The 24298-nt window shown below is 41.4% G+C and overlaps 1 protein-coding gene across 2 annotated transcripts; it reads right to left on the reverse strand.

The window, feature by feature from the left end:
- Window positions 1-6250: 6250 nt before the first annotated feature.
- Window positions 6251-23064, reverse strand: LOC146553142 (arylsulfatase I-like). Of its 2 annotated transcripts, none has more exons than XM_085254780.1 (11): window positions 22762-23064; window positions 19769-19961; window positions 17243-17382; window positions 15854-16003; window positions 13633-13707; window positions 13361-13535; window positions 12778-13014; window positions 11344-11490; window positions 10406-10544; window positions 8385-9016; window positions 6251-8297 (listed from the first exon to the last, which is right to left on the reverse strand). In XM_085254780.1, exons 2-11 carry the CDS (start codon window positions 19943-19945, stop codon window positions 7872-7874), a joined length of 2298 nt encoding a protein of 765 aa, XP_085110906.1. In that variant the 5' UTR covers window positions 19946-19961; window positions 22762-23064; the 3' UTR covers window positions 6251-7871. The 2 variants fall into 2 exon arrangements, with proteins under 2 accessions (XP_085110906.1, XP_085110905.1); XM_085254779.1 differs by having other exon boundaries at window positions 22723-23064.
- Window positions 23065-24298: the final 1234 nt, after the last annotated feature.

Raw genomic sequence — 24298 nt, forward strand, 5'->3', positions numbered from 1 at the left:
TTTTTGAGCTTTTATCCTCCAGGTGTATTAGACCTTTTCACAAGAATGACAATTAAAATATCACCATAAAAACACACTTGGTCTCTAACCAAAGCATTTTCATGGTAAACCAGTTGAAAAGACACTCAGCTAATGAAAGTCACAATTGGCTGTTTTGATACAATGAAAATCTTGTCAGATTTCATCGACTGCGCTTTTGTCTCTCGGTGTAAGCGTTGCTATAGTAAACAAGAGTATGATGGCATTGCTTTGTGTCGTTCATCATCAAGGTTATTTTCTGTGGCTCCCAATCAAAGCCAAGGAGAGCCGAGCACAAAGACGCTTTCACACCCCGGCCTCATTATCACTGCTCTTGGCTTGCACGTATTCCGTCTTTATCTTTCACAGCTTCCATCATATCTTCATTTAGAGTCGTGCCTTTCAATTACCGGGGAGCCCTAATGAACAGCAGACACCCTCAGTGGAGACATTGTGGACAGGCCAGCTCATTAAGGCTGATGAGTCAGAGGGCAAATAATGATGATCAAGGTTGTCTGCAGAGTCGGATCACCTCGTTCGAGTCTGACTTCAAAGTGTGGGACTGTCTCAGTCTTTGTTCTTTGATTTGACCGTGGAGTATCCACCGGTACCTCCAATAATGCCGCATTGCAGCTCGCGTGTTTTGGATGGTGAATTTATAAATTAAGCTGTTTTTTATCGCCCTCCTTTCTTACAAGTTCTCGTGACTTTTATAATTTAATTAGTAGATCTATGGAGCATTTTTGTGATGTGTTGTAACCCAGCAGAAAGTAACTATGACATGTCAATATGTTTGGATACAGCTAGAAGAAATCTAACATAATGAGCTCTTTTGTGGTGTTATGGTGCAGGGGTTAACACATTTGCCTTACATGTAAAAGATCCCCATTTTAAGACTGGGAGGAGGCACAAACCGAGCCTCAGGGGGGTCACAAGATAGTATTCCTTTAGGAAAGGCATCCGGGGTCAAACCTGTGCCAAATCAAACATGCAAATCCACTGTGGCGACTAGTTGGGAAATGAGGGAGCAGCTGAAAGTGTCAGCAGCACTGCTACAAAGCCCTGCAGATATTTTAGTCCCACTGCAGTCCTCCTTTTGTGTTTAGCAGTGATCATGTGGTAAATGTTTGTCTTTTTGCATTATAACTGTTTAGAAGGCCAAACATCTTCATTCATCCTTGGCAAGAGATGCTCACAGTGGTGCACGCTGCTGTGACAAGTGAAACAAGTCAGATAAAATCTTCAGTAGTTTTTCTTTCTGAAATTCATGGAATAATAAGTAAATGTTTAAATTTCATCATTTTAGTGGACTAAGAATCAAAACCTGCACATTATCTTTATCAGGGACCTAGCTGACTTTTTAATAAACCCTTAACACAGGGATCATTTCTCTAAAAGAAGACGCTTTAGTCTTATAAATATGAACCGCTATTTCAAATTAACAAAAACCTCTCGTTCAACTTTAAAGCTAAATTCAAATTTTACGACGTCTTGTTGAGTCAAAAGTAACTAGATTTGATGAAAAGCAGCAGCAGGTGTTCGGTCTCCTGCAGATCAGAACGGAGCAGAACCGAATATTGAAACTCATGAACGGCATCCACTTTAGTGAAAACTGCTCTACCTATTATCCAAAGTCTAATAGCTTCGTGTTTCTCAGTCTGCTACACGTCTTTCTCCCCTCTGTGAGTTTCCAACCCTTAATAAATTAGATGATCTCATAGAAAATTTCCCCCAAAAGTTCTCTGGGAGACACACGCAGCATAAGAAAATATATATGTCGCTGGATCTCTTCAATTCAGCTCAGTTACATTTTATTTAAATTGCACCAAATCACAAAAACTGTTGTCCCAAGGTGCTTGGATCTCACAAAACAACCCTTTCCTGCTGCTTTCTGTGACATCACTAAACCTGATAAGTTTATGGTCTCGGCTGCCAGTTTCAGGCTGTGTTCAGCACAACATAACCTCCTAATTATAACAGCTATCAGTCAAAAAGGATCAACAGGATGCTTTAAGTCAGGCTCACACATGACCATCACTGCCCATCTAGTTTCACAGTCGCGTGCTCCTGATGTTTGGTTTCAAAAAAGCAAGATGGTGACAGCAAAAATGGTAAAGTCAGTTCAACACTAGACTTCTCTAACTAATGAGTGATGGTACGGTGGCTATCTTTTGTATTGGCAGCTCGGCTGAACTGTGGAGCTAAATCCAGTTTTCTCCATGAGATTATCAGTAATGTAATGACCGGCAATCATGAATGTCAGCGATCCCAAGTTAAACCTTTCTGACCTTTGAGATGGGTGACTGGAGTGACTGCTACCGACTGACACGCGAGGGGGCGGTAAATAGATTATGGGGTTTCCTAGGCAACTGAATCTTGCAACCTTCACTTGGGATCAATCATTAGATGTGGCTTCATCCTCCCACAGGTGAAGGCGATCCTGAAACCTGGCTTATTTTCTGTGAGACCAATCGTGATGTGACTCATTGACTTTTATTTTCAGGAAGTGTGAAATGCAGCAGCACAGGTTTAGCGGGCGGTCTTCTTCTCTCGGAGGCCTTTCAAGGACAGATTCAGTCTGAAAAACCATGTTAGAAGGAGTACACGGTGTTCTGTGTCTGAGCAAAGACAATGAAATCTTCAAATAATAAGAGAAAACTTAAACAATCCTCGTGGGCAAACTGAGCCCATTCAGCAGCAAATTAAACAAACCGCAAAAAAGGAAATGTAATTTAAATGATAATGGGTTTAAACGCTGCACCATTTGTATTATAATAATTTCACAAGTTGAGGTAAGAGTACGAGGGATTTATAACGAGCAGCTCCTTTTAAAGACTCAAGATGCTTTTCAGTTCTTATAAGTGGGTGATGCAAGTATTGCCACAGCGGGGCAAAAAGGGGGTTGACACTGAGAGTAAAGCAGGAAAAGATGAAAAGGGAGCTTTGCAAAGAGATGGTGGAGGAGGTGGTGTGGCATCAGTATTAATGTTAATGTCAGACTGATACTGCAATACATGTCATGTTGAAAAAGTCACAAATCTGACTCATGAATGCGCCGAAATGCCACTTTGTACCATTTGAAATCATCTCGATTTTGCGCCGTCTTTTCCGTTTTCTGTGTTTTTTTCTCCTTTTTTAATCTTGTAAAGAAGTAGAAAGCGAGGCTCATGTCAGTGCGACCACGGAACAGAACTCAATTATGAGTTTTTCATTGTGTCAGCAGAAAGCGTCTAAAAAGCTGCTCCGTGCTGAGGGAATCCTGATTTCACAGCCGCCCACATGCTCCGGTTCTGTGGAGCTCACACTCCTCTGGCTCCCAGCGCGGGATGAATACCGGATTATTACGTTCACGATGATGCAGGATGTCGGCGAGAGCGTGACAGGCAGGAGGAGATATTTTTAATGTAAACTTGTTAAGTCAAGGAGGTGAGAGAAACAGAGGCGGCGTGAGAGGAGCGAGTGCATTATTTATGTATGAGTGCGCTTATTCAAGCTGAGAGAGAAGCGTCTGTTAATGCTGGTAAACATAATATACGTGACTTACCCTACTCATTTCCAGCTCTTTATTTCTGTTGTTGGACTCCACTACAGTAGCTTTGTATGATTCAGTTTACTCTGAGCCTTGCTGCACTCTTTTAGTTTGACGTCTGTGTGAAACAAGCTGCTTTAGCTCCGCTCCCTTTATGCCAACTTTGGTGTTCTGACTGGCCTGTGTCAGGAGGACTAGTTACCATTGGGTCAACCTCCCCCCAACCAAACAAACCCTCACCTAGTTTCACAGCAGCTGCCAGTATCAGGGAATACACGTTTTAGTGACCAGTGGTTGCCAGCCGCTTGCCAACTGGTTTTTAGACCTTTATAAAATAAGAGCAGTTCATTTGACTGACTAGTGTTTCTATCAAAAGCAGCAATAGTTAAGATTCAAGATTCAAGAGCTTTATTGTCAAGACAGCAGTATACACAGTGTACAGTGTACCGAAATGCTGTTTATATTTATAAGTGTATAAAAGATATATCTCCAAGAGATATATAAAACTAGGAATTACAAATAATTAACATGCTAAATTTCGGTAGAATTAAGGGCTAAAAAGGTACTAATTACTAACTATACCGTACTATACAATACTATAATGATAACTATACAATACTAACTGTACAATAAACAAAGACAGGACAGAGACTATACAAAGGGGATTGTGCAGTTGGTATTGAACACCAGGTTCAAGTCTTTACCAGGATATTGTAGACGAGTGAGGACGAAGACATGTGCAAGATGCAAAATGTGCAAATATAGTATAGTTTAGATGTGTGCTCAGTAACTATGTGACTGAGTGTGCAAGTAAGCATATTGTTCCCAGGTCCAGTTTGTAGTGGATTTGTGAAAGTTTTTGTTGTTTTTGAATCTTTTGTAAGGTGTTTGTAAAGGTGTGTATCAGTCCTTTGGTGGGAGTGAGCTGAGGGCTCTGACTGCTTGGGGGAAGAAGCTCTTGCAGTGTCAGGCCGTTATGGTTTTGATGCTGCGAAACCGTCTGCCAGATGGAAGGAGGGAGAACAGCACACGTGAGGGGTGGAAAGTGTCCTTCACTATGTTGTTCGCATGTCGGATGATGTGTTTGTTGTAGAGTTGGGAGATGGGTGGGAGAGGGTGATCCTCTGTGCTGTCCCCACTATCCGCTGCAGAGACTTCTTTTGCAGTTCCCGTACCAGATAGTGATGTAGCAGCAGAGGACGCTCTCGAAACTCCATCCCTGTTATAAACATCCATTCAACATTTTTTTGGGCAGACACTCAAATTTTAACACATTTTCCCCTCGTATTCCTTAATTTCACTACCACCAGGTACAGTGAGAGACCTATAACAGAAAAACAAGGGCTTTAGATTATTATTTAAATATAGTTTTAGTTTATACTGATGGAGAAAACTCTTGAAAACTGAACAAACTTTAACAAAAAGCTTTGAACAAAGTTCACATATTTGCAGCCATAAGTGGTTGATAATTTTGAGACCCATATTTCTGTTACAGACTTGGGTGTCGTGCAGCTTGTTTCACATACACATAAATTCAGATGCAGGCTAATTTATGTTTAGTTAAGTCAACACAAAGGTCTGGACTGAAGCTATGGTTGAGCTATTTCTGATTTTTTTATGGGGGCGAGGTTTTCTTTACTGAATGAATCATAAATCTGTAAATGAACTGAAGCAATTTCTGTGTTTTGAGTGCTTAAAGTACTAAAAGTGACTGTGGACGTCAACCTTGCAGCTTTTCAGCAGCATCACAGCCTAAACTGCTTCATGAGTTAGAGTCAGATTTAATCCCAGAGGATTACATCAATCCAGCTGTGTTCAGGGATCAAAGGAGCCCCAAATTAAATTATTTCTCAGCGGAAACAGTGTGAAGTAGGAAGGCAGCGTGGAAAATCCTATTTTACCCCAAGTGTGTGTGTGAGTGTGTGGAGAGAGCGAGAGAGAGCGAGAGAAAGGAGTCTGTGCTGCATCTGCAGGATTATTAATGTTTGGCGCCACCTAGCGGTTATGCAGATTTTGCGCAACGACTTTCTCGTGAATGACCAAATGCAAGGCATATTTCTGCTTCTTGAAGATTTGAATATTTGTTTACTAATTTAAACAATCAGCAATTGCACAACAACAGAAGGCTCGAGTCTCAAAATCATTTGGGTTTGACTTGATTTGGAGGGCAAAGATGTGCAGATAAGAATCCCAGAGAAATATTGAAAAATACGTATGCATGTACACGTCTTTTCATCTTATGCAACAAAAGCATTTTAAATGTATTTAATTACTTAAAATATAAACACTTTAAGTGAATAGTGTATCAAATTTGAATCATTTTAATAGCCTGCATTTCAAATGAAGAGTTTTCCTGATGAACACGGGTGGTTTACTTGCCCTAAAGAACAAAAAACAACAACACCCATTTGTAACAACAACAACAACATTTTATGAGAACATACATACCCTCGCCGTTGTTTCCAGTAAACATAGAAGGACAAAGGTTCATTTGACTTCACCTTTATTTACCCAGGGTGGAGAAATCCAACGTGCATTTAAAATGTTTCTCGGGAACGCTCTGCTCCTCGCTCACACTGATGCGCACTGTTGCAGATCAGCCGCAGCCGTGGTTTGTTCGTTTTTGAGCAAATACACAGAAATATTTCGAGGTTAGGTGTCTTTCTCTCTCTCAAGCAACCAGCATCCGACTTCAAAACAGGCCGCTGTAAGACTTTTTTACTTCCTCTGCTGTGCTTTCAAAAAAGACGAATAAAAATCTGAAGTTTCACATTAGTGGAAGTGGAATTGTTCCTTACAGAAAATTAAAATCAGACAGCTTGGTTTACTGATATTGTCAGTGACATGCGTTGGTGCTGTGTGTGTGAAGTAAGAGGTTTCTGATATTCACAGTAGTAACTTAAAGGTGCTGTGAAATGCTTTAAATTCATAGTGAAAAGCTTGCCAGTGGCAGTGCACTGAAACTGACCACAGTAGCCAGAGGCCAGTTTCAGCCACAGGAACACAGACAAAGTGAGACAAAACCATCAAAGTCACGAGAATGTGTCACAAAAAACATGAAAGTATATTCAAATTACACAATAAAACTTTCTGACACTGTGTCATGATTACACACTTCCACTGTAATATGTAAACATTTGTTTAAAGGAACAATTCACCCCAAATCACATGAACTTATGTACCAAGCAAAGCAAGCAGCTAGCTACAGTATCATTACTCCAGACAAACACCGGGTGAGTTTCATGTGTTATTCTTTGTACGGGTTTGAATACAGGAGCATTTCAGAGGCAGTGTCTAGTCTGTACGGGACTTTTTTGGGCGGGGAAATTAACGTTCTTCTATCTAGCATCCTGCCCCTCCTCTTCTGCTCTGTGCAGTGTGAAGAAGAGCCGCTGCATCAATAAACAGTGTGGCTCCAACTCAACGATGCAGATTTGAGTAAAAGGCAAATAAAAACTGAAGCACAAACTTTTGTTGGACGGCCGATACCACTTAGTAGATTATTATCAGATAATTGCTTTAAAAACGCTCTAAAAGCACAAATATAGTCTCGAGGTCCAGTTCAGCGACTCCAATTAGCCGAGGTGAGGCCTCGCAGGCAGCTGCACATGTTGGCACGTCTGTCAGTCCAAACAGCCACGCCAACTTTAAGCCTTGGCAAACACCCAGACAAGCGAGTTATGCAAAATTTTACTCACCGAATGTATGAAAGTGACTTTTGGGTAAAGTGTCCCTTTAAAACCCTGATTTGGCTGTGTGGAGTGAATTAAGGGTGTAAACGTACACTGAAACCTGTAAATCTATATATTTACTCAAGTCTCTTATTGTAATTGATCTGCTACATTTACAGTGTCAAAACAAATCTCACTGCCACTCGGTGTCGGGCCTTGTATGAGGACCTCTGTCAGTTTTCGGTTGACAAATCTGTAAAACAACAAACCAGCGTTCACCGACTCAGAGATCAGGGGTTAGAACCACCTGATGAATGGCCAGTTCACCCAAATCACGACAAAGATTTCATGATCTTAGTGGTATGATTTCAGATGTCTGCAGGCAACGTAAGTAACGTCTTTTTGTGATTTGAGTGGACTGACCCTTTAAATCTCGGTGAAAAGAGCCTCATGTGTCTGGACGGTCCAGCTGGAAACATCAGATCACGTTTGGCGGCGAATAAGCTGCATGTACGAACAAATAACGGTCACGTATCTCTGAAAGAGAAGTTTTTCACAATAACAGAACTTGAATATGTTAAAGTTGTGAAAACATGAAAGTAAAAAATAAGATTTATTAATTTTCAAGTCTGATGCAAATTTCAGCTGACATCTCAGATGCGACTGGACACGGTCCCCTCGCTCATCTTCAAAAAGAACGACTGCAGATTGCACAGCATGCACTTCTTCTTCTTCTTCTTCTTCTTCATCTTGTTGTTACTTTTCTTGTAAACTCCCTGATATTTTCCCTCTTCGTCGTCCTCCTCCTCCACCCATGGCACCCACGCTCCCCTGTGCTGGCTCGGGTTGGCTCGGGGGTCGTCGGGTGGAAAGTAAACCGGTACGGCTGTTTGGTTGTAGTAGGCGAGCCGGGCCAGCAGCTGCTGGACTACATCTGGCCTCTGGTCTGCCAGGTCGTGCCGCTCGTACGGGTCGCCTGTGATGTTGAACAGCCAGATGTTTTTGTGGACGGAGGATTTCTGGTAAAGTATCGAGCGTTCGAGGTTCCACCAGCGACCGGGTAGAGAGGTGGGAAGCATCTGAGGATCAATGTTTCAAATATTTGTTATAACAATCAATGTGAAACAGAAAAGTAGAATGAAGCTCTCTGAAGCATGCAGCAGTACCTGTGGGGGGACCCAATCTCCGTGGCCTGGATCACCTGTCAGTAGCTTCCAATCTCCAACTCTGATGGCAGCCTGGACTGAAGTGTCCCACACCGGCTGTAGTGACTCCAGCCCGAACTGGAGGGTTGGATGGGATTTGGTCAGTGGTATTCCAGGTTGGGATCTGTTCTGGTATGGGAAAAATGTCTGCTTGGACTTTGATTTTGAATGTAGTTTGAGCATCTTGGATTTTGGCCGGCTTGATTGTGACAAGTTCTGGTTCTGGGACGTGGTCCTCCTGAATTTTGTTTTCAAACGGGTTTGGATCGGAGGCGGAGATTTAGGACGGGATGTTCCAGACCCTGACGAAGTGCCACCGATCTTTGGATGCGGTCTGTGATTGGGCAGAGGCCGGTCCCAAGTGTGGGCTTTGGTCTTCTTAGCTTTAGGTGGGGGTTTTGATTTTAGGCGAGGCTTGAGCTTCTTTTTGAAGAGGGGCTTAGATTTAGGCTTAGAGGCATGATGGGAAAATGTTTGAGGTATCTTGGTGGTCTTTGTTTTAAAGGCTAACTTTTGTTTTGGTGGCTTCTTCAGAACCTTCTTCTTCTTCTTCTTCTTCACCTTCTTTAAAACTTTGGTTTTTAAAGTTTTCACTGCCAAATCAAAGAAAACAGCGATCAAGATATATTAAAGATAAATTACCTCTTTTGTGCTCATATTTCTCTCTTTCTCTTCTCTCTGTATTTCCTACAATAAACAAACATTTTCCACCCTGGTGGTAAATTTAGTGACATGAGACTTATCATTTATTAAAAGATCATCTCCTACCAGTTTGAAAAGGTCACTGAGTTCAGTACATTCAGTTGAGAGTACTTCCTCTCAACTATATATATATATATATATATATATATATATATATATATATATATATATATATATATTTGTATAAAGAAAGAAAAGAAAATGAAACATTTGTTTTTCCAGCATTTTCAACACCAGCTTTAAACACCAATAACAACTATTATTCTCAAACTGTTTTTATACATTAATGCAGACTAAAGAAGCGTCCACACCAGCAGCAAGTTGAAACCAGTCAATGTCAATTAAAAGCAGCTGCTTGGTGAAGAGACGTGCAAAGTGGGCAGGGCATGAGATAAGGAACAGGCGCGGTGGTGCGTTGGTCTGATTCAGAGGCTACGTCGAGCTCTGCAGACTGTTGTTTTGTAGCTCTTCCACTAGGGGGCAGAATATGTGGCATGACTGGTTTGTGCTTAACTGTTTGTTGTTATTTTAGGATTTAATTGATTTGTCAGCATGGCTGCTCATTTTAAATCACTCCACAGAAGTCCTGTTATGTTTCCTTGCACTCGTGCGATGTGCTGGATTTTCTCCAGTGTGTCAAAACAGCAGTTCTTCAACTTTATTTTCAATGGAGGTGGAATAAATCTGTGGGATTGCCCATCTGGCTAGGGCGTAAGTCCAGCTGGTGAACCAGGACTGTGTTGACGTGGCTAAAAACTAACGTGTTTTCAGCACGCTTTGCGACGATACGTGATGGCCACAGTTCAGGCAGTTTCCCTTAAATGAATCAGGGCGTTACAACAGAAGTCCACACTGGGAAATGGATTCTTGAAAAAAGAAGAGCCTGATCCTGGCCTCTTCACCTGACGTTACTTTGGGATGTTTCCGGCTTGGAAACTTTAGAGGTTTCAGCTGAAAACTGCTCAGCTGTAGCTGTAGATCCAGATCTCATCAATCTTGATTAGTTTGAAACAGAAATTACTGTTTGGTCTTTTTTTGAGTTGAGTTTGAGGTCTGAGGTAAAATCCCAGTTAAAGTAGTCAGACTTTCAGGGAGCGATCTAAAATTAGCAGTTGTGAAAAAAGCTGTCAGGAAATTCCTGAGAAGAGGACCTCGAACTGGAAACCAGCCAAATTTATATGAGGAAGTCTTGTGATTCCTACGTGCCCATTCCTGGACCTTTTTGTTCACACCTCATTAAAAAAAGTCCTTTATGGACTTTTTTTTGCCCCTGTAGTTACCCCAGTTTTCCTCGTCCTGGTTCTTCTTTTCAATTGGAGATTTGTGCAGAGGGTCGATGTTGTGAAGGATCTCCTTACGGGGCGACTCCCTCCCTTCACTGATGGCGGGCCAAACATCAAAACCATCCAGGCCCTGGCTCTGAACGGAAGGCAAACACTTCATTTACAGTAAGAGATTACAGAGCAGGGTAATGACGGGTATGCTGCTAAAAATACCAGAAGCAAGACTCATACATTTACTGGACACAAATAAAGAATAAGTAATTTCCTTGTAAAAGACGCCACTGACTTTTTGAATTACTACGTTTCCTGTAGCCAAGAAAGCATTGCTTATCTGCTGGAAGCAATGCAAATCTATCCACAGATCAAGCCAACAAAGCTTTTTGGACACTATACACAGACTGCACGGACTTAGAAATGAAAGTAATTTATATCCGAACAAAAACACAAAGCATGTTTGAGGCCAGTGTTTGGAAATGCTGCACTTATCATAATAGGTCCGGCTGATTTATCCAGATGACAGTAAAAGTAGGGACGGCTTTACAGTAGCACTGTTCAGTCTGAGGCCAACACAGAGATGAATATAGGCAGAGCTCTACTTTCATCTCTAATAATGACAACGAATAAACTTAATCTGAAATTAGGGGGAGACAGTAAGCGAGCTGAGGGACCAGAGATTGAGCTCTTTGGCAAGACGACTGGAAAAACATACAGATCCTGAACGAGTTTACAGTAAAAGAAGAGCTCGTATCGGTATCTCTCTCTGTTTTATAGCACAATAAAATGGTCAGTAACACACTGGGAGAGAGTCGTTTTTCCATGCTGCTTAACTTTTATCCTCCCATACTTACTGTCTAAGAAGAAACATCAGAGACAAATGCTAGAAAGTACAAGCAAACGGCTCCCACAGGTTATTGTTCTGACACAGGCCCACTGACCTGGCTGATGTTTCCTCCGGCCAGGCTCACCAGTGTAGGGAACCAGTCTGTGATGTGCATGAGAGCTTTGGAGACTCGTCTCCTGCGCCTGAGCAGAGGGCTGTGCACGAACCCCACGCCGCGGACTCCACCCTCCCAATATGTACCCTGAAACACAGCCAGCACATTTAATTTCATTCTGCTCTCTTTCATTTTGGTTAACTGAGATTTTTTATATGTTATCTGTAAAACTACTGCAGACGTGTGAAAGGCCTCTGGATACTTCGGTTGTGAGTCGTCTGCACATCGGTCTTGTTCCTGCACATCCTACAGTTCACATTTGGCATCTGCAGAATTTTAAGGGCCTAGCAAAGAGTTCAGCTCTTTGTTGTGTTCCTCAACCCACCCCTGCGCAGCTTTCTTTAGCACCATTTTTACATATATAAAAAAGACTGAATGGGTTAGCAGAACAACAGGACTAAAGTAGAGCCAGGCACGTGTTTTGGGGTTTTAGCTGGCTCAAAATAGGTCACGGCTGATCCTCATACAGTTAAGAAAAGGAGTCTGCTCTCTGATTTAAAAGAAGTTTGTGTATGTTATTGATATTTTTACCCATTTATTAAACAAAATATTTATTTTAAGGTTGAGTGAAATAAACCCCACTTATAAAACATTCCTTAAAAATCTGTCCTGGTGATTTTCCAACCTGGATTTGCCAACTGTGCCTACTGTAGATACATTTTAGACAGTCATGTGTAACCACGTGGTGTGCATTACCAAGGGTGGATTGTGGGACATTAATGCTTTGCAGCAGTGATGATGTCATTTGTTACTGGCGCTCACACAGGGGGACAAGTGGACAGTTGGAGCAGATCATCCAACCCTAGTCTGCTTAGGACGCTGCTGCATGTCAATCCACACGAATGGCATAAGTCAATGTGTCCCTGCAGGACACCGCAGAGTAAGGAAGAGATCGATGTTGTTCACGCCACCTACACCTGCAAGTGGTTGTACATTTATAATGTAGGTATTAAATGAAATGATTTAACCAGACTAATAATATTATCGCAAAGCTGATAAAAGGACATTTATTGTGTTTCTTCATTTAAAACCAATCTTCTGGACTGTAGCTCTTTCATTACATCCCATATTAAGCTTGTCAGACTCATCTCGACATAAAAATCTTATGAGGGCAATTTCCTAATTGGTCACAGACTGTATATAAAAGATGACTGCAAGATCCTGATTGTCCATAACCTTAAACTTGCACTGGTTTTAATGGCCACCAGGGGGTGTCTTCTCCAGCTAAAAAAGGCATTACTGACTGTGCCTTATTTTCTGTCACTCTCACATTCAGAACAGCAGTTCACAAAGCAGTGAGAGACGTCATTATGACTATGTGGACTTTTTATGAAGCCTTTATGAAGCCTATGCTTCGCCGTGCAGTTATTTTACCTTACGACCCCGCAGCGGCCAGTTGTTCCCGCCTGTGAAAGGCTGAGCGCCGTTGTCGGTGGAGTAGATGATGACGCTGTTTCGGTAGTATCCGTACTTTCTGAGGGCGTAGGTCACGTTTCGGACCGCTTCGTCCACCGTGGAAACCATGCCGGCGAAGTTTCTCCTGGGGACGTTGACCATGTCCCGGAAGGGGTAGATGTAGGACTCTGGAGGATTTAGAGGAGTGTGGACCGCCTGAAGGGAAACGTTACAGGATATTATTACATGTTTTTAAATTCTATCAACCATCCAAAATCAGCCGTAAACAACAAACATCTGGGCGGCGTGTTTTGAATTAAAACCTTTGAGTCTGTTTGAACAAACTGTCTCAAAAAAGCCAAACAAACAAACACTTCAATGTGGACCGTGCACTCTCTGAGCGCTCACACTCAGACATAAACAAACATGACATGCAAACACATCCTGTTGTGAACACTGGCCCCTCTGATCCCCCCTCCACCCCTTTTTTTAAAACTTTTTGATTGGCTTTAACGTAACCCATCTTCTAAAGATGTTTAATGTAACGACCTCAGCGCCGTACCTGGAAGGACAGCAGCAGGAAGAGCGGCCTCTCTGCAGGGTCGTGACTCTCCAGGATCTTGCGAGCTCTCTGTGTGAAGAGCGTGGTCGAGTATTTCCCCTCCTGGCCCCACGCTACGCCCTCATCGTCATGGAGATCGTAGCCACATAAGTCCTTGCCGTCACACGATTCATAACTAGACGCAGATGGAGAAATGTGAGTTACTGGAGTAAACACAGTAAAAAGACAGAGAGCAATCATGAAAACAGGTAATAATAGTAGTTGTGATTTACCTGTAGTAGTCCACACTTCCAGTTAACGAACCAAAGAAAGTGTCAAAACCTTTTCTGGTGGGCAGACATGCTTTCCTAAAGGAAAAAATGATTACTGATTACAGATGTTTGGAGGGTTTGTAATACAAGCCTGACACCCCAACAACCAGTTGAGCAATGTGGACCATTTTATAGAAGAAATGATCACAAATGATGGCCGATGACTTTAAACGTCTTGAAAAATGTCAGGAACCTGATAACTGCTGTTCCCTTTTACTTGATATCCGTCCACTAACTCCAGTAAGTTAGATCATTCAGTGCTCTCTGGCTTGAATAGCCATGTTTCTTTCTCTTCATGCTGTCTATTGTACAGAATAAGCACAGTAGGGAGTGTTCAGCACTATGCCAACTCAGTTCAACGGTAGGAGAGTTTAAAGCTCCAGCGAACTGTAGAATAAAGACCGATTGTGTTGTCTGGCAAGTTTCAGCCTGTGGCCTTCTTCCGGCTGATTATAAAAACATATCACAGATAACATTTTAAACAGTAGAACATTTCTATTGGACAGGTCATTTCTTGTAGGCGCCTCACTGCGTTATATTTAGACGTATATGATTGATTGATTTGTACTGTTTCCACGCTACACTGATCATTTCTTAAAATGCGTCACTCAAAAAATGCATCACCATACACACTTTTAATTTTAAAAAATTATTGGTTTTACTGAGCAGTCTTTATACATGTAAAATGGCTAACAGCAATAGTTAGCTATTAATATATATTGGTTAACTAAACCGTTTTAGGTTCTGACTAATAAAAATAAACCCCCACTGCTTAGGACCACTGTGGGGTCTAGCTGTGAAACCTTTGATTTAAACACCAATTTTGCTCCAACTCCTGTAAATTTCCATAACTTATAATGCTACATACTTCTGCTTGTCATAGCAGGAAAAGCACAGGTGCAGTCAACAGTTACATAAACGACTCTATTATGATGAGTCCAAGTAAACCATAATTGTGAGCCAGCATGCATCATACCAAAGCCCTGAAACCCTTAGCCAGGTGTGTGGAGACAGAAAGGCCGGCAGGGACTGGTCTCTTTTTTAAAAACACAGTATGTCACAGCTGAGATAAACAGAAAGACCGTCCTGCGTCATCTCATATTTTAACTAGTCATGAAAAAAAAGCAGAGTATCTTTTTACGTTTTTAAGAATGTGGACATAATTAAAAAATCTTCTTGTCCTTAGCACTTTTTAAAATCAGGTAAATTCAAAGTTAGCTGAACAACACCACATAATAACATACTACACCATGTTACTATTTACTTACAAGAAACAAAGTCAAATTGCAGAAGTAGTGTGTGAAAAACTAAGTGAACCCTTACTGCTTCCATAAGAATCCATTGGTCCATAAGTCCCAGCAAATTCGCTTTAAGGTGCAGAAACCCCAACAGTTACATCTTAGACTCTACAGGCCTCAGTTAGCATGTTAAATGTCAAAGTAAATGAGAGTGCAATTAGAAAAAGACTGAAAAAGTATGGCTTGTTTGGGGTGCAAGGATAAGGCCTCTTCTCTCTAAAAGGAACATGGCAGCACTGCTTAGGTTTGCAAAGCTGCATCTGAACAAACCACAAGACTTCTGGAACAATGTTGTTTAGACAGACAAGACCAAAGTGTAGATGTTTGGTCATTTTGCAGAGCATCACATTTGGTAAAACCAAACACAGCACATCAGCACAAACATCTCATATCAGCTGTCAACCATAGTGGTGGAGGGGTGATGATTTGGGTTGCTCAGAGGATCTAAGCAGCTTGCAGTCATTGAGTTGACCACGAACCCCTCTGTATACCAAAGTACTGTGGAGTCAGATGTGAGGCCATTTCTTCGACTGCTAAAGCTTGGCCCAAATTGTGTCACACAAAAGGACAGCGATCAAAAGCACGGCAGCAGTCAAAGCCCAGACCCCAATCCAAAAGAAATGCCAAGGCATTGTCATGGCAGTGGTACATAAACAAATGCCAGCAAACCCCAACGGACTGGAGCACTCCTGTAAAGAAGAGTGGGCCAAGATTCCTTCACGATGATATGAGAAACTGATAAAGTCATACGGAAAAAGATTACTTCAAGTTAAGTAGTCCAGCTTCTGAATCATGACTGCATCACTGTTTCTCCACCATCTTTGTGTCAGCAGACTTTTCACCAAACAATATTTCTCCAAGTTATACTGAAGGCTCCCTCTCACCTGTAGAAACCCAGGTGCCACTTGCCAACCATATGTGTGGCGTAGCCGGCCTCGCGAAGCCTCTCAGGCAGAGTGTCCATGTGCGAGGGCAGACAGCTGGGCTGTCTGGGTCTGATAATGGAGTGCTGTAATCCCGTGTGGATCTGATATCTGGAAGAAAGAAAAAAAGAGCTGTTAGTGGGTTTGTAACAGGCAAGCCGCTCAGGCAGGAGCTTCCGTTTGGCCTCAGAGAAGACGCGGGGAGCTCATTATTAATCCTGGCTGCAGCTCAGGGCCTAATCAATAAACTCATTATTCAAAGCAGCTACCTCATTTGAAACAGGAGCTTCACATGCAGCCATTTCTTCCTCATTTCACACATTTAAAGCCCTCTCTAATTCTTTAACGTGATTCTTGTGCTTCTCTAACATGTGAATTTAACTGCTTAGAGTGAATAATATCCTAAAAAATGAGATTCTTGTAAATAAATGACCCACAATTTAATGTGTTGATTTAAAACTGGCTTAATATGAGTGTGGATTAAAACAATTGGCAGTGAATGAAAAACCGCTTGTTGGAGTTTCAAAATCCAACAGAAAACAGATGCCTTCAAGAAAGATTATTATTGGCTCTACTGGACGTTTCTTCCCGTTAAAAGGGAGTTTTTCCTTCCCACTGTCGTCAAAGCGCTTGCTGAAAAGGGGTCAGATGATTGTTGGTATTTTCTCTGTTTTATTTTAAGGCAACTCTTGTTGTGATTTGGTGCTGTACAAAGAGCATTTCATTGAATTGTGCTATCAAAAAGCATTCAATCTAAATGTCAAGCTACAGATGTGGTGAAAATGCAATTAGTACAATGTGTAAACGGGGAGGTATTGCCCACAACAAATAAGAACTGCTGGCTAATAACTGCCGAGCACAAATCCTAAAGGAAAACCTGACACAACAAGCACAGCTGGAAGAAAAATGGAAAAAATGCCAAGACTCAAAGCGCTGACGCGAGAGCAAAGCTTCAAATTAACCCATCAACAGGGTAGCTTAAGTTCTGGAAAGAATGTGGATGCACTTCAAACGCTTTTTAATGTGGTAATGGCTTAATGTTGTAAATCTCTTACCATTAAAATGGAACAATCTGACAGTACATCCAGACAAATAAGACCAGAGGATATGAATTATAGCAGTTACATGCTATAAATTAATTAATGAGTCAATATTCGGACAGCTTTGATAATAAGATAATGATTTAAGATCTTTTTAAGTGTTTTTTTTTTAAATACTGAAACAAAGAGAAAACAATATGTATTGGTGTACATGAGACAGTTTATTAAGAGACTGGGCTAAATGTTGTCAAAATTTAATGTAAAGACTTCCGATATTTACTGTAGGAGGTCGGTAAAGGTGTGTTTGTACCTGCCGGTGATGAGCTGACTGCGCGACGGCGTGCAGATCGGCTGAACGTAGTAGTTTTCCAATTTCACGCCCTCTGCTGCCAGTTTGTCCAGAGTGGGAGTCTTGATGGTCGGGTTGTGGTAACCGATATCATTGAAACCCTGCAACAGATTCATGATTGCATCAAAGACTTTGTGTTTTAGAGTGTCACTTTAATTTGCCAAATACATACTCAGTGGTTCCTATACTATACTGTAAGGAAGTAATGGGTCCAGGTGTGTGCAGCCTGCCTTTCCTTGTGTTTGTTTTGTCTGTATTTTCTATGGTACAGTTTTGTTTGTGAGCTGGAAACAGTGTTGCAACAGTTCCAGAGAAGCTCTATCAGAAGCTTCATTACTCAGCCCCACACTGGTTGGTTTTTAAGGCTTGTGAGTCATTTTAAGATTCTGGGTCCTGTTACAATACTGTAGGAAACAATACTTTCTGCTTCTTGAGAAACTTAACAATGACCTATAAATCATTTAACCATCATCAAGGGATGAACCAGTGTTGTGTCCGCACATAACAGACCACTTTAGAAAACAACCTGTTTTAAATAGCTTAGCTTTAGGCACTTTCTTTCTAATAGCCTGTCCCAAAATACATCATTTGTTCCCATTTCGTTAGCAAGGACATTCTCACAGTGCCATTAGCCAAAAACTTGGCACATCGCGCCATGGTGTGCAGTGTGTCCTTAAAAAAAACGAGGTAACATGAGAAGTGGAGAACAAAATAAGAAGTGAATTCAGAATTAAAAATTTAGTTTCAAATTGTCATCAGTATGAAGCAGGTCAGGAGAGATGTGAACAGCAGGTGTCTACACAATACACAATGCAACACTATCAGTGATGGATTGGCCTCCCCAGAGCCCAGACCTCAACTTTAATGAAGCAATGTGGGATAACCTCGACAGATTGCAGAGCCAAAGGCAGCCAACATCCAAAGAAGAAGGCTGGAGCACTTTTCTTGAAGACTACTCGCCTAAGAGAGCTCAGGCTGTGTTGAAGAATGAAGATGGTGATGTCAAATATTGACTTCAAGCTCATCAGATTTGTAGAAACTCTGTTTTTGCCTTACAGACTGTATTTGAGGCTGCATTTCCATGTTTGCACCTTTCAATAAATTGCTGCATTTGTTTCCCATTTTCGTACCAACATTTAAAGAAATTTTGTGCGGCTCAAGACTTATGCACAGCTCTGCACATAAAATGGTTTGTAATAAACTTGATCTAGCTGTTAAGTTGGTCTTAGTAAGGACCAGTCTGCAAAAGCGTAGTCTTAACTTCACCTGGCCTCACCGATGACATGATGCTTGCTTCCTAGCAGCCTGCGCTGTCTTGGTAATGTAGCATTTCTGATTTGCAGCAATTATGCAAAATCAAAGCTAAGCTAGCAAAAAGTCAATTTCACCAACAGTGTAATGAGAAAATTAACAGAGGTGTACAGACAGCAGCAAAACATTTGGTTGCTAAGCAGTCTAAATGTGATCTAAACAAGAAATCACAGGAAGTGAACAAACAGTTACTCCAATATGGAGGTCCTTCACTCAGAAAACAAAAACTGAAAACAAAACAAAGTAATAAAAAACAGTGGAAAGACCTCCTTTCCAGAGACATCTCAAAATCAGCTGCTCGTCAAGAGTAGTATTTGATGTAGGAAGTAGAAGGTCAAGCTGTGTAACTTTTAGGCTGGACCCGTGTCTGCTTGGTTTTAAGTAAGCGTGACGGGACCTGTGGATTCATGTGTCACTGCCAAAAGGCTGCAGCTGTCACCGGGTCTGTGGGTTACTCTTTCTTCTTTGTGTGGTAATCTTGATCCTTAAGCTGAGCTGCTGCGTGGCGAAAACGAAGAAGTCGAACCATACCAAGTACGTAGAAACAATCAAAACTGACCACTGTGCGTGCTTCTAATGCGTGTATAAACATTCAATCGATCTGACTTACGCATAGTGTCCTCACTGTTTGTTGGTTTTTTTGGGAGGACTTCACGCGAGCACCTAGCCACACAGTCTTCAATGACACTGCGGTGCAACATACTGAGTTTAAACAAGCACAACAGGAGTGTGTCTCTGTGGTACCTGCAGCTATCGGCGTCCACGACTAAAAATAATCCCCAGTTCGACACAACAACTTATGACCGACTAACCTGAAATCCAAGATTGTGAATATCTTGTCTGTAACATCTGTTTGCATGCGGTGGATACGTGAAACCACATTTGAGACGGACTTGCCAAATTGAAATTCAGGTTTAAATCAGAGAGGTTATACTCAGAGAGGCGTTAAGTCCTCCTATGCTGCTCTCATGCGTGCTGTTTAATTCATTTCACTGCTTATAAACCAGATTTTTCAGCTACTTTCACACATATGGTTGTAAATGTTTTAGGAATGATTTGATTTCTATCCCCAACAATATATATTTATGTAAATACTATGATGTGTTTCCTCGTTTCAGTGGCACTGTCCAAGCATTTTGATTCAAGAAAACGCACTCGCACGACTCTCACACACACCTGATCGTCGGTGAGGATGAATACGATGTGCGGCTGGTTCTTCTTCTTCTGTGCCGTCTCGTCAGTCTGCTGCTGTATCTGGTTGTTCGGGGGCCGATGAGCCGACAGGCAGTCGAGGGTGAGCAAAACACTCAGCGCAGTCAGAGCCGCAGCTGCAGCAGCAGGGGCAGCCTGCATCCTTACAGCAGGAGCTCTGCGGAAAAGAACGACAACAAGAATATGACAATACGGCGACAACTTCTACGAACAAAACACCAGGGAAGAGTAGCTCAAAAATGTTAGACTCAGCACAAATTCACACAACCCTGCCATCAGTGGGGTGACTGACTGTAGATCACGAAACCACATTTGAGACAGACTTGCCAACTTGGCTGCAAATGTGATCTGAAACACTTCCATCTGGTGGACAGAGAGCTGAAACTCCGCGGAGGGCTTTCAGCTATTTACAATCTCTGGAACTGAGTAGCATGAATAAAAAAAATAAAGAAAAACGATTAGACCCAGAACCGAGAGAGAGCAGAAACAGGGCATTTGGAAGTGTTGGAAGAGGGTTTTATTACTTTTCTTTGATTATTTGCTGATTTACTTCACATTTTACACCCTAGGAGTGTCAAACGGGGATAAACTCCTCTGTCACTGGGGATATGGTGTTATAACAGCTGGATGATCACGGTCGCGCTTAGGAATGCACCGATGCTTGGAGCACGTTACACGCTTTCTAATGTCACGTATCAGACCTTTCCAGCAAACTCCGGTTAGTGTTTCTCAGATGGTCACAAAGAAAAACTGCCTGAATTAATTCTAATACTTGAAATGCATGGCTATCACAGTCCTGTGTTTGCACTGCTGTATTTCCTCAGAGCAGCCAGATTTTCATGTTCATGTAAACTTCCTCTCTTTCAGTTTAAACCGCTTTTTCAGGAAGTAACCTAACTGATGCCCCGATGGTCCAGAGACAACAGAGATTATGTAAGGCAAGTTGATTGGTCAGCAGCTGATGGTGTTTCCAAAACCGCACCCACCCTTCACCCGTAAAACAATCTGAATAAAGTGAACCCTCACTGACTTCTAACTTTTGTTGCTGTCAGTGTTTTCACATTATACGGTGTGATGTTAGTGAAAGAAAGACAGATTTCTCTGTAGTGTGGGAAACACAGCATGTGCATCAGGAGTCAGATTTAGGGCCAAAAAGGGGAGCAAATGAGTGAGTCTCTCTGTACTTTAATCACAATCTAAACCTTGATTAGTTTTATCCCACCACTAAGACAAGCCATCTTTCCACCTTTTACATCGTGACAGAAAAGCTGATGCTCGTTTCATTTGGAACGATCTTAAAATGCGGCAGATTTCATGTAAATGTTGCTCCATGCTCTCAGCATGAATAACTGCAGACAGTACTCCACTACATTTGATCAAAAACTTATCCTGTCTTCCTTCTCTCACCCCAACCGGTCGCAGCAGATGGCCCTGCCCCTCCCTGAGCCTGGTTCTGCTGGAGGTTTCTTCCTGTTAAAAGGGAGGTTTTCCTTCCCACTGTTGCCAAAGTGCTTGCTCATAGAGGGGGTCATATGATTGTTGGGGTTTTCTCTGTATGTATTATTGCAGGGTCTACCTTACAATATAAAGTGCTTTGAGGTGACTGTTGTTGTGATTTGGTGCTGTATAAATAAAGTTGAATTTTCAGATTTAAATCTAAATCTAAATTGAGTAATAACGTATGTGATGCTATTATGGATCATAAGGTATATAAAGTACACAGGATTTCGCTGCATATAAAACTTTTTGGTGCTCACCTAAACAATGTTTTGGCCTTCCGCTAATAAACATAAACATTTTTGCTCACCGAATGCTGAAACACAGCAAGAAAATGCACATACTGGTTTTAAGTAAGGTGAAATAGACTCACTTTGTTAAATAAATGCAGGCCAATGATGTTTGAATGCATATTTACACCCTCAACTTCCCACCAGAGCCAGAAAAAACATGATACAGACACGAAAACTAGCTTGTTTACGTGGGTCAGTGAAGGTCTGAGCTGCAGACGGGGGAACCAGTGGGTAAAATGTTATTTTGTAACCTGGTGACAATTTAATTATAAACTTATAAAGCTGTAAAAAGACTAACTGACCAACATCTTTTAACAATAATTTCTTTTTTTTAAACAAGCCCGCCTTCTTGGCTGGAAAATGGCTTATTGTGAAATACTTGACCACATTCATGGAGTTTCAAACATATTTTAGAACTATGTGTGCCATGTTTCTCTTCAACTGTCCGATGTGTAGCCCATTGTTTACTTTATCTTGGTGAGTGCGTCTCTCTGCTGGCTCACACTGAGGACCGCTGTCAGTCCTGACTGATCTGATGAGTGAGTCACTTGTTAATAGATGTGTAAAATAACCTTTACAAGGCCCGAATGCTCTTTGATACTTCCTCGAATTGCCAGTGTTTAAACAATATTAAATTATCCATGACATTAAATAGTAACAAGGTTCAAAAAGGATCTTTTTAAACTCTCTAATCTTTATTTTCTCAAAGCAAACTGTAACCGAGCGCTCTTTAAGAGGAAGGGTAACCTCAGACTGTTTTATCTGTATCATCTACGACATGTTTATTAACGTGAAAGCCAAGAAGACCATGTAATGTTGATTTTATATGTAAGCTGACGAAAAGCAGCTGTCTCAGCTTGATTGTAGAGTACTGGTTTCCAACTACTGGTGAGATACAGGTACTCATGGGAAAAGAAGCAGAGTAGTCTGAGTGAGTGTCTTAGTTAAGAAGCTCTGACTAACCTTATATAGCCTAGTTTTGCTTTGATGGAGTTAGTATATATTTAAATGCAGTATTTATCAGAAATAATAATAATAATAAAACTGTAATAATACTATATTAAGTCTGGTATCAGAGTATATCCAGGTCGAGAAAACTCAAGTCAGCATCGTTCATCTTATCCTCACCTCTGCTGTGTTATTTCAAAGCCAGGCCTGAATCAATACCTCGATACAAGGATCAATGGGAGTGAACGGCTCTTCTCCCTCCTCCTCTTCTCTCTCCTTCTTCTTCCTTTTCAGTTCATTCCTCACCCTTCGGCTTCTTCTTCTTCTTCAGCTCGGAGAAAGCCTGGTTTGCAGAAAAGTTTGCAAAAGACGCCGCATGTCCTTTGAGTTTCCACCAGAGCCTCCTTCCTCCAGTCTGAAGAGTGCCTTCTCTCCCCGCAGATGAAATATGAGCGAAGGACAGCCGCACACAAACGCGCTCCCACCTCCGGCCTGACTCGCCAAAATAAAATACGCTCGACTCGTCATTTTAAAGTCACACAAGTCATTTTAAACTGCTGCTGTGAATGAAATGAAACCTCCTCCAGTTACCATAGTGACCACTGCAGGGCCGTAAATGAACCGTGATAACGTCAACAGGCTGAACGTGTAAACTGTCACAATAAAGCATTATTAATGAAATACAACTCTGATATCACTTAAACAAATGTTCCTGATAAACAGTGAATTAACTTCCTGTCCTGTAATCAGCATTTTCGTTGCCTCGAGTAGACAGTATATAATAATTAAGTCATATGGTAAGGTGTGTTATGACCTAAATTTAGCTAAATACCACAGATCCTGAATTCAAATCTTTAAAAAAACGTATTTAGTCGGTAGACGTTATAAAGGAGTTTTATCGGAGTTGTTTGTTGATGTATGGCATTTTTATGTCCCAGTGACGAATTGAATTTCATTTTATTTAGATAATAATTTAAAAAAAAAACGCCTAAAGGCTGTCCAGCTGCAGAATAACAGGACTTCAAGGACTGCTCCAGATGAAATATTTGCTAAAAACAAACAAACAAACAAACAAACAAACAAACAAACAAACAAACAAACAAACAAACAAACAAACAAACAAACAAACAAACAAAAACAGTCTTCGTTAAGAGCTCTCGTTAAGTTCTGTATTAATTTGGAAATTTCCCAGCTTAACATCCGCTCCTCTTGACTTTATTTCTGTAACTTAACGCTCATGGAAACCGGTAATAAAGCCGCAATAAATGCCGTTTCTTTCAACGGCGTTAAGTCTCTTTAATGTGTTTCTTGTAGTGTCAATACTGACACCGTCACTTTGTTCGTGTCTCCGGGAATAAAGGCAGGACTTCAGCCGAGCAGCCTGCCTGCAGACCGGACTGTTACAGGCAAAAGGAGTCCGCTGGCACTCGCAGGAAGCCTGGAATTTCTTTTAGGGCAACATGCTGTAGAAATGCAAAATAAGGATCAAGTGATCCCAAAATATTCAGGATGAGGCAGGAAAATATGCTAGACTAAAAAAAAAAATACCAGCTCCATTCAACCCTTATTAAAAATCAGAAACAAAAGGATAATACCAAACATCTAAAGACCACGTGTGCAGACAAATATGAGAAAGGTGGCATTTAGAAGTCTGTGTCCAGATGGAGTCTGTTATTTCTAAATGCACCTACATTGTAGACGGTGGGTCTTACAAAACAAGAACACATGTCATCAGTATGAGGTCTTCATAGTGCTT

Source organism: Mchenga conophoros, linkage group LG18 (assembly GCF_057382185.1).
Source record: "Mchenga conophoros isolate Kocher_MC1m ecotype Shallow Benthic linkage group LG18, M_conophoros_male_GT1.1, whole genome shotgun sequence".
Lineage (NCBI taxonomy): Eukaryota > Metazoa > Chordata > Actinopteri > Cichliformes > Cichlidae > Mchenga > Mchenga conophoros.